This window comes from Sycon ciliatum, chromosome 2 (genome assembly GCF_964019385.1).
Source record: "Sycon ciliatum chromosome 2, ocSycCili1.1, whole genome shotgun sequence".
Taxonomy (NCBI): Eukaryota; Metazoa; Porifera; class Calcarea; order Leucosolenida; family Sycettidae; genus Sycon; species Sycon ciliatum.
Genome location: NC_088644.1, coordinates 31,768,960 through 31,780,172, shown reverse-complemented (window position 1 = coordinate 31,780,172; position 11,213 = coordinate 31,768,960). Strand labels below are relative to the sequence as shown.

At 46.0% G+C, this 11,213-nt stretch overlaps 1 protein-coding gene across 1 annotated transcript in view; it reads left to right on the top strand.

Moving 5' to 3' along the window:
- Positions 1–9,938: 9,938 nt before the first annotated feature.
- LOC135809700 (uncharacterized) overlaps positions 9,939–11,213 on the top strand; it is an 8,370-nt gene continuing 7,095 nt past the window's right edge. The window contains exon 1 of the mRNA XM_065323116.1: positions 9,939–10,137. Within this exon, the coding sequence (XP_065179188.1) occupies positions 10,077–10,137 (61 nt within the window). The 5' untranslated portion in view covers positions 9,939–10,076. The remainder of the gene's footprint in view (positions 10,138–11,213) is intronic.

Below are 11,213 nucleotides of genomic sequence, written 5' to 3'. Positions count from 1 at the left end.
CCGAAAGAGAACAAACATCTTTTCAGTTTTGCTTGCCTCGTGGCAGCGCATTCTTTTCTTCACTTCAGCCATGGCTGCCAGTAATCTGTCTCGAGGTAACCAAGGAGGAAAAGGAGACGTTCAAAATCAAATCTGGAACGCGTCTTGTGGTTCTCTGAATTAAATTTCATCAGTGCGCGGGGTGAAAGCAGAAATTGGAGAACGAGAACAGTTCAGCACAGTTCAAATCTGACGAATCAGGTACACTGACACTCTCTTTCGTTCGACGCCACAAGGATCCCCTGTTTGACTGGACAAGAGCTGCCTGTACCACCGTGTCAAAGGGCTGTCAAACTCATGGCTGCGAGTGGCAGGACGACGACTGAGGTAAGGAAGCTTTTACTCGTTTCGATTGGTCTGCTGTTCTGTCGTTATGCTTGAATTTTGTTCCATTTTCAAGGAGTGTATTGCGTTTGTTTGATGTTGCTTGAGTGAATGCTCTAAAATTAATCAAGGACTTCGTAATAGTTGCGTGACGATAATATCAGTCCTCAAGGACTGCAAGGACTTTGCATCAATCGTCTAGCTATCATCAATTCTATTTCATGAGAAATGCATTTATCCCTGTGATAATTATGTGAACTCCACGATACTCTTCCCCTAGCATGATGTCAAATACAATGGGATGCACAAACGCAGTGTCAGTGTACTAGTAGTAGGAGGAGAATTGGTTGTATGCCGATGACAAGAAAAAGCTCCTCAAGCTAATACTCTTATTCCATGAAGTAACCGTTTTGATGTCACAAACATGACATTGTGTCAGTGAAATTGCCTCGTGACAGCAAATCATTGCATTTCTAATTTGGGGAAGACTGTTTGAATGACGGTAACGCTGTACAGATTGTTTAATTTAAATCATCTCATTTCAATTTAGTTGCAGTGAAGTGAAACACTGTGGAGTACACTACATGTATGTTGGTGTGTCTGTGCGTCTTGAGTGTGCACAACCGATCTTATTCCTCGTATTACTAATAGATCCCCACCTACCATCACCTGGTCACAGGTCTTTGAGTGGATGGATTTTCATTGAGCATCACATTCGTTGAGAACTTGGTAGTTGTGTGCTCCCATGCATTTAATAAGCGTATCCTTGTGCTATCTATTTGTTGCAGGTGTGCTGATCTTCAGAAGCTAGCGGAGCTGAGTGCTGCTAAACATTTGCATAGCCGTGAGCAGTGGTGAAGCTTGCTATTGCACTCTCAGCACGTGCTAGTATTATGCTGACTACTGCACTATGTTACTCTCTTAGTCTTACACTACTACACGTATGTAAACGTGGGTGCACCCGTCCACGTATGCATTCGTTTCGTACACAGTAATTATTTGTCATCCCTCTTGACTTTACGTGTAAATGGGTGGTCGTTTGTATGGCTGTTGGAGTTGCGTGTGTATTGTGTTTCTACTCTTCTTTGTGTTTTCTGGGCATTGTATAAGTTTGTGTGTGTGTGTGTGTGTGTGTGTGTGTGTGTGTGCGCGCGTGCGCGCGCGATAATTTGAAAACAATAAATAATCCTTGGCTCTCCATCATAGCCTATTCTCTTTCGGTTCTTGGTTTTTTTCTTAGTATTTCCTTGGCGGTGTGCGTGCATGTGTGTCTGCGCACAATAATTATTTTGAGAGCAGTACATGATGGAGATATTGTAATTTGCAGCGAAGAGACCACTTGATTTGAGGATGGTGTTTGTAAGGTTTTTCATGTAATGAGGTGGCTGCAGTGGAGCCTCAATACTTTTTTTTAATCTTGAGAAGTGAATGATATAAAGGAGAAGTGAATGATATAAAGGATTAAAGGATTAAAGGGAGAGGCAATTTTCTGGTTGATATTCACTGCTTACAGCAGATCCTATGTCTAATTTTGAACTCTGGATAGGGGATGCGTAATTGGCTGGACTTTATACAGGAAGTGTTGTCCACATAAAGACTCTGTATAGTCGATTTCAAAGTTTGGACTCTGTACACAGTGTACAGTGGATTTTGGACCAATGGATTATATATAGGGTGAAGCCAATTACCTGGACTCTATACAGGGAGTGATGTCCATCTAAACTTTGAGCTCACAGTTGATTCCAAGTTTGGACTCTGTACAGTGGATTTTGGACCAATGGACTCTATATAGGGGTTGGACATCATGTAGGGGCTGGGCGCTCTACTGAGTCCAACATATAGTCCTCAGTGGAGTCACACTCTGTTGTGTCAAAGGTCTTCGCACTCACTTCATATGACTTCGGAGAGCGCACTATGTCCAGAATGCACTGGATACCGCCCATCATCACGACTTCATCCACAAAGGAGTCACTCCTGTAAACAAGACAGCATGAGATGCAGTCAGGCAAAACAACAATTCAAAAAAGAAGTTCAGGACTATAGCTGAGAGTATCGTGAAGTAGAAATACAATTGAAAAGACGTGAGAAAAGGGATGTAGATAAGCAGTGCTTACTCCGGGGATAATGCTCCGAGGTAAACTTCGCAGCTATGGTGTTGTAAAAAGTGATTGCACTCACGTATAGGCCATGATCAAATTGCACAGGCAACTTATCGGATCTTCACCCATCATTTGCTACGAACTTTAGCAAAAAGTTTCACTGTGCGTGCTCAAAACATCTCATACATGAGCTTGCGCAAACTATGAATAGCATTTCTATGGAATTCTAGCAGATCAAGCTTCTCATACCCGCCAGGGGCTGCAAGGAAGATATCCAGTGCTTGCAGTAGTAGATGCAACTGCTCCTTTGTGCCTCGCCTTGTGACATTTGAAAATGTAAACGCACCAAAGGACACACACACATACATACATGTTCATGGAAATGATGGAAGCTCATTTGAACTCTTACTTCACTGCACCAGACTCAACATTCAAACTATGGTCATAGGCCAAAGCAGTACGTGGCTGCGTTCATTGCTCAAAGATCTTGAAACCCAAATTCGTGATGCACGTGCAGACCTGAATCATACCGAAAAGAGTGAGTCCAGCAAATACCCAACACGGGCCTGGTGTTCATTAGTTGAAGGGAAAGATGCAAACGGGAAAGGTCTGAAGAAAAAAATTGACAGTCACCAGCAGGACTCGAACAGGTCTGGCGAAGAATATTTTTCACCGTCGCATTAGAATAATAGTTTTCTACTACCTGGCTGTTCATTGATTACGGTGGCCAGGTCAAGATAGACTGAAACTGTGCCCAGCAACAGCTTCTCAATATTCAAAGGCCCAAGTCGAGCCAACAAATTCCAAGGGTCGGATGTGTTTGACCAGTGCCATTCATGGACATCACCTGGACTTGGACTGAGTGTACCCATGTTCTCCCTGTGATGGGAGGAATTTTCATACGTATCCAAGGCTTGCAGCGCTCCCATGGCCCACCATTCACCCACCGGAGTCTTATACAAGGCCACAAATATCCACTCACAGCATTTGCAACCAGGACACGATCCTGGTCAGGAATAGACAACCGGACATGTTCAGCTCCCTGTCTAGCTCTGCTGCCGTCTTCTCGCCATTGACGGCAATGAAGTCCTTCAGTAGGACATACCTGGCGGTCTTATTGCTCTAAGCAAGAATAAACATATGATACAAAAAGCAGCAACAAGACTGTTGTATTGCAGTCTTTCACCGGCTGCATATTCCCTGGTATGCATGCATGATAGTTGACTTCTGCAATGAAATAGCTCAAGCGTACTGCTCAATGAAATCTAGTCGTGTCACTCAAGTACGCGCCACGCGTAGCGCAGCCATAGACCTGCGAACACTGGGCTGCGAAATGATGCAAGGCGCAAACTTGAGAGACGCCACTGGATTTCATTGAGCAGGACTGCACTTATTTTTTGCCAAAGAAGAAGAATACTTGTATCCCCAATGGAAGATTCAGAAGAGTGTTCAACACTCTAGCAACTTCAGTGAAAGTAATGGTAACACCCCAACTTTGCTATTGAACTGCTTTTTGTTCCGTTCACTCCCTTTGTTTCAAAACCGCTGAGGCCAGGGCGTCGTCAAAAATAATATACTGGACGATTCCCTGTTTCAAAGTCAGCTCACTCACCTTATCCCAGGTGGCAAAGAAGCTAGCCACTGCCCTGCGCATCTGAGGTGCGTTGCGTCGAATGCAAACTTGCCCGGGGGATGCCATCGTGCCAAGGAGAGCGAATCAGCTGAGACGTGCGGGACAGTGGCCACTACGCTTTTCACACACTAGCGCGTAAAAGGGACCCCGATAGATGTGTCGAAAAGACTCAACATCGGTTTCCGACGGCGATAATAAGCTAGCTGTGTACCATTCTGGTAAAAATGGCTAAGCCATCAATGGAGAAAATGCTTCGGTTCCCAATATCTTGGTAGCTCCGACGCAAGCAAACACAGTCGCTTGTCTCCGTTTCCTGCGATCTTTCTGAGTTCATCTCTTTCAAACTTTGGCTTCGTTCCCTCTTCAGTATTCCGTCGCCATAGCCACACTTGCACTAGTCACTACCACTACTACCATGACTACGCCGCGGTTTCGTTTCAAAGTCAAAATCATGGACATAGTCATTACAGACTGCCATCTGCATGATCTGGTCATAGAGCGAGTAGTCTTGCCTTGGCCTGGGTGCGGAATGTTTTGTTGCTATGACTATGACCATGATGACGATGAGGGACATGATCTGACAACATCGAACACCATACTCCATAGCGACAAGAAGTAAGTATCTAGTAATATTGACTGAGTAGATGTCTATGTCGACTATGAGGTGAATAGGAAATAAAAGCCGAGGTCTTTTATTTCATACTGACCAAGTACGAAGTCAATATTAGATTTATCACGACTAGCCAAAGCCTGTGTTCAATCGCTAAAAAGGAGTCAAATATAAGCGGTCAATATAGCCGTAAGGAGTGAAATATGCAGGAATATTTGACTGCTTAGGTATGGCAAAAATCTATGGGAGTCAATACTAAGGGAGTGATAACTGATAAGCAATAATACTGACTTACATGAAGCGACCGCGCAGTCCATGAATCCATCGTGATACCGGTCTTAGCCTTAGGTATTATACAAGACTAAGTACAAAGTTTCGTTTGGATATGTTCGTTAGGTATAGGGGGCACGAAATAACTAAAGTTTGTACCAAACTAAAGTTTTTTTCTGGACATTCGGGGTGACAGACCTCGACCAAAAGCGAAATTTAGTACGTTACGAACCTGCTGGTGGAGTGATCTAATGAAAGATTAAGAGAGACTCGTTTGTAGACTAGCCCTTTCCCAAAGATGCCACCATTTTTCGCAACTGTGCCAAAACAAGTGCAAGTATTAGTTGCTGAAATCGCATCCAATTTTTTCAGAAAAAGCTCACAAGTTGCTAATATCGCAACTTAAAATTGGAGAGTTCTTGTGCAAAAATCACCAAAAAGGAGCAGAGATAGCAGAAGTGCAGCGACAGCAAACTCGTACACCCCTTCCTGCTGTGAACCACCATGCACCACTTTACACAGTGCAAATAGCCTTTTGCATGTATCCTACATGTACAGTGGTGGACAAAAGTCTTGTCCGCAGGTGGATTTCTCGGTTATATTCAACAAAATGGCACAACAAGCTGTACACCCGTCATTTTCTAGAGCAGATTCAAAGTCTAGAGAAGAATATTCAAAAATATTTCTCAAAAGTATATTTTCTGTGTCCCTATCCCTGAGTATGGCAAATGTGCGGCCGGACATCACTTTTGGCCAATATTGCACAATCTACAGTACAGTCAACTATTTCTCATCTAAACTGTTCTAATCCCTACAGAAACTAAGGCCAGACTCTCTGGAGTCAGCCTGTATCAATTTACTGGGCCTCCTCTGTTCATGATCATAGCCGCCATGTGGCGGCAAATATCCAGTGAAATCGAATATCATGCCTGCTTGCACTCAGTGAAGAGCTCGCCATCGTTTTTTACCCTCCTGCTGCCCTGGCGGTGCTGGCTGAGCATTTCCCATAGATTCTCGATGGGATTCAAATCTGGTGATTGCCCTGCTGAAAAATAGCCTGTTCATCTGGTCGTCATGGACGGCAGCATGACATTTTGCAGAATGCCCATGTATTGGTTGGCTGTCATGATGCCCTCGACCTTGAAAAGCCGTCCAACGCGCGTCGCCGACATGCATCCCCATACATGATATCTCCATCTCCATGCTTCACAGTACCACGCAAACAATTCAGGCTGTGTCGTTCTCTCGGCTTCCTGCGAACAAACCTCACACCATCAGAGGCATGGAAGTTGAATTTTGACTCATCAGTCCACAGCACACGACTCCAATCTGCCACTGTCCAGTTCCTGTGGGCGTGGTCAAACTTTAGTCATTTTTTCAAATTTTTGGCCTACATGAAAGGCTTTTTCACTGCGATGCAGCCCTTCTGTCCTGCGTTCTGCAGCCGCCTGCGCACCGTTCGTCCAGACACCCGTGAATCCGTCTGCTCGGTCGTTTCAGCTCTCAGTTTCCGGCTGGTTTTGAATCTATCTGCCATATGGAGTATCTTTAGACGATGGTCGTAGCTGGCCCTGGTCACCCTGGGCCGGCCAGAACACTTCTAGTTTTCAACACGTCCATCGACATGATGTTTGGCAATTAATGTCATAATGACTCTACGGCACGTACGCTCGTTCAGGTCCAAAATCCTGGCAATCTGACTAGATTTTTCACCATTCTGACTCAGCTTTACAATGGCCAGCTTCGTGCTAGCATTGAGCTCTTTCCTGCCAGCCATCGGGGTCAAAACGAAGTCTCTCGGTGACAAATTCACGCCAGGACGACTCCTGAAGGTCTGTGTTTGCAAGATTTCAAATTCCCGGCATGCAGGCCTATCGCCTGTCAAAGGTACTACATGTTGTACTGCGTAGATCTACGCATTTTTGGCCAAAAGTCATGTCCGCACGTGGCAGCCATTTGTGTGACGTAATAGGTCACGTGAGAATGAAGTCGAAGACACCACTAGCACTGCAGAGTGCAGTGCAGCTGTCTTACACACTAGTACATGTACTAGTAGACCAAGGTGCTCGAAGTCCGTACACTTTTACAGTGTGTGTTTGCCGAGCTGAAACTCACACTGGCAATGCCAATGATCACTTGCCAGAATCCTGCTCGTGGATGGAAGGTATCTTGTCCAAGTTTGTTCTGAGGCCAGGCTCGATTGAACCAGGCCATCTTTCGATCCGATCTGTTTCTCTGGAGTTCGCTGATTTTTCATATCAAATTTTGGTGTCGCAGAGGCTCGAGGGTAGAGGAGACGGCTCGATACCGGGACGTTTTGACAGCCAAATTTGTATAGACCCAAACCGATCATCAGCGTTGATTTTTCACTCGAAATATGTTTGTGGAAGGAAACTGGAATGTTGAAGTTTGCTCTGGGGCCAGAGTCGATCGAACTGAGCCACTCCTTTGTGTTGACCCATCATGCCTCCAAGTTGCCCAATTTTTCGCTTCAAAAAAGTTCAAATCAGAGGTGGCTCCAAACCGGACACGTTTTAGAGTGCACGTCAAATTCACTCTGGGTCTGAAATTAGGTAATTGCTATCGCTCCACGACGGCCAGTATAGAGTAACAATAAGCCTTGTGTGTGCTTCCATTAGTTTTGATTGGTATGCGGTGCTTTATTGGCGAGAGGCGAGCCGCTGTTTACCTGCGACAAGAAGTTGATTTTTCGAAAGTCGTAAAACTCAAGTCGCAGTGCGAAGCAACACGTCAAAAACTCACCTGCTTGATATGGCGCTTCTGGTCATCGCAGAGCCATGAAATTTTGGCTCGGAGTATAACACATCGTAGTCTCACTGTGACATATGTTTTCTAATCAAAATACCAAGAGAGAAAGTGAATATTGAGTCCGTTCCGGTTTGCAACCGGTGTCCTATTTGAAACCGTCCCCTCTACTCCGCTAAGTCCGTACTGATCAGAGGTGACTCGAAATACACACATATTTCGGTAAAGGTATAGTTTAGGGTCCCAAACTATTTCAGTGGGTCAGCATGCTCTACAGATTCCCAGGCATGCACATAATCATTACACATAGGCCTTGGCCACAACTGACATCGAATACGATGTGGATGGACAACCACTGGTGTATGCAAAATCACCTTACGATGCGAACGAAGACGGCGCAAAGGACCATGAAAATTGCCTGAGTTTGAAGCTCGGTGATGCCGTGCGTGTCTTGAACACCTCCATGGGCAAGGGAAGGTGGTGGGTAGAAGTCAAAATATTCGTCGTTCTGCCAGGAGGCTTCCTCCGCGCCGCGCAGGTCATCCTCAGTGCCAAGGAATGATGATGGAACGTAGCCAGACTCGCCATCGACTTCTACCCACCACCATCCCTTGCCCATGGAGGTGTTCAAGACACGCACGGCATCACCGTCACCGAGCTTCAAACTCAGGCGATTTTCATGGTCCTTTGCGCCGTCTTCGTTCGCATCGTAAGGTGATTTTGCATACACCACTGGTTGTCCATCCACATCGATGTCAGTTGTGGCCAAGGCCTATGTGTAATGTGCATGCCTGGGACTCTGTAGAGCATGCTGATCCACTAAAATGGGACCCTAAACTATACCTTTACCCATATTTCTGCTAATTGCTAACTTGCAATCCCTCGGTTACGACGAAAGCACCGAAGGGATATGTTTGGCATGTGCCTCCACCAGTATTTCTTGCAAAAGCGTAGCTTGTTGCCGAAATGCAAGCTGTTTTTAGTCGGCTCAGAGAAGAAGCAGCTGCGCTGTGAAAACCGCGGGAAAACAGTGGTGGAGATGCCAGGAGTGTCAACCTTTCTGCAAGGATTGGTGGTTCTCTGTAAATTCTTCTCCTCTGGCCATTGTCAGCTCTAAGCTGGCTCTTGATGATTGAGTGAAGGTCTGTTTGACGCTGTGTCCGTTCGAAATCGATCTTGGCAAAGTTGATTTTTGCATGAAATGTAACCCAATTTGTATTTCGTATGGACACTCGAAAACCCACTCGCGTGGTATGGGACTTCTGCTTATCGTAGATCCCTGAAAATTGCTACGCGAGGAGAACATACCACACTGTCCCCTCCATAAAATATTTGAGTCGAATACAATAACAGAACATGAAATTATGGGCGTACGAACTTAGGCTGTCCCTCCAGGAAATCGCGATTCCACGGATGCAACAAATTTCGCGATTTTGGCCTAAACCCGCGATTTTCAGCAAAATCCGTTTTTTATGCGTTTTTTGTTGTTTTCTGCACTCTACATCTCACATTTTATGCACTTTTCACGCAGTTCTTTCCATGATCCTGTAGGTTATTTGCACAGTACGACTCCCGAGTAGATAAACCATGTACGGACTTCGAGCACCTGGGTCTTCTCACTACTACTACTACTACTACTAGACTCTAGTGGTGTCTGCATGCATTATGGTGTCTTCGACTTCATTCTCCCGAGTCAAGCTCCGTATGAAGACATCCAAGACCAAGAAGAAGATTGCCTGATGTCAGTGATCATGGTGATGAGTCCAGCGGGGACGAAACGTACGTCGCAATCGAGCTATGTCGTTGCTGTGTCATCATCTATGTGCCATGCGCTACTTGATGTACCAGCCTGCTATGCCGGATACCGCCAGCCATGCATCGACCAGGCGCCAGGCGCGAACTGGTGGTGGTGGTGGTGAGAAGGATAGGAGAGCTCTGTGCCAGAACTTTGCAGCCTAGAGTAGTAGAGAGCGTGTGTGGGCAGGCGTGTGTTTACCGCCAGCCAGGTGTGTCTTTACCACCATATTTATCAACCATAATAGGTCACGTGACATAATTATATGACGTCATGCTTTTTCCCGAAAATCGATTGTAGACCGCATTGCAAGTCATTGAAAAATCGTGACCAGGCCAGAATCAGGGAGTAGTATTGTACTAGTCCCTGGCCAGAATAACCAATCTCACTCAACACTCACCCATTTTTGGGTGCCGGACAGTCACATCACTTTTGGCCACCAGACTAAGTAGTTTATTGGTCCTTGCAGTTGCACGCCGGTGTTGGTCTTCTTCAAGTTCTTGGGCGTCCCGAGCCACTCGCTTACCCTTCACTTCAGCCATGTCTCTCTCAGTCTACGCCCTGATCAGCGTTGCGCTGCTTGTCCTCGCCAGACCGAGCGGTAAGAACCGAGTGCATGCATGCTGAACGCCAACCTTTTTTGTGTGTATGGTTTCCGTTGTATCGCTTCGTGGCGAAACAAAATTATTCAATGATGGCTTGAGCTGGTTGACTGGGGTGTCCACGTGCTTTCGAGCGCACAGTACAGGTGTACCGGGCTCCCCGCTTCTTCGCTCCTATTTTTCTTACATTGCCAGGCCAGTATGTGTACCGTTCCGGTGGTACACCCCATGACCATGGTAGTCCAGGAAAAGAAGTATTTTCCTTCAGGCCGGCCATGCCGATTGTGTGGCACGAGGAGTTAAGTCCGCGATGTATAGTTTGATGTACACGTTGTTGGTTGGCACAGCATGTGTACCATCGTGTAGGCTAGGCGAAATCGACGGGGAATGGTAGCAGGTTTCCGATAACATCTTGAACAGTTGAAGTTCGGAGTAGTAGAAGACCTTTCCTCTCTCATCTCTCTTTGGCTAGCCCCTGAACGTCCACCCGTAAGCTTTGGGAATTCGTCGCATGGTGGGACACACCACGTGTACCGGTATACATGTATTTATGTAGTCCGTATCCCATAGCATATAATTGCGAGTGGTGGTGGTTCTGGGACGGTGTGTGTGTGTGTGGGGGGGGGGGGGGGGTGAGCGCCGGTCAAGTCAATGATGGGTACATTGCGGTCAATGGGATCCCATAATTATTACAAGTTTTGATAATTCACACATCGACCTAAGCACGCACGCTTGATTAAAAGCCCCACAAAGTTCACTTACATAGAAAACTCGGATGGAGAGCCAAGGCGTAACTTGCAATTCCTTGGTCCTTTCCCTTTTGTACACAGACAACGTGTGGGATTCCTCCAGACAATTCAAAGTTGGCAAGGCCTGATTCAAAGTGCAATATGCACATGTCTTGGCTAGTTCAGGCTGTGATGGCCAGATCGATGTGCCGAATCCGTGTCTGCAGTATGGCACTGCCCAGCGTAACAATGCGAGCCTGTTGAAATACATAGTCATTAGGTGTTGTCGGTAAATGTCCGAATCAATGGAAGCGTTTCTCCGGCAATTTGGATTTGGAACTGTCAGG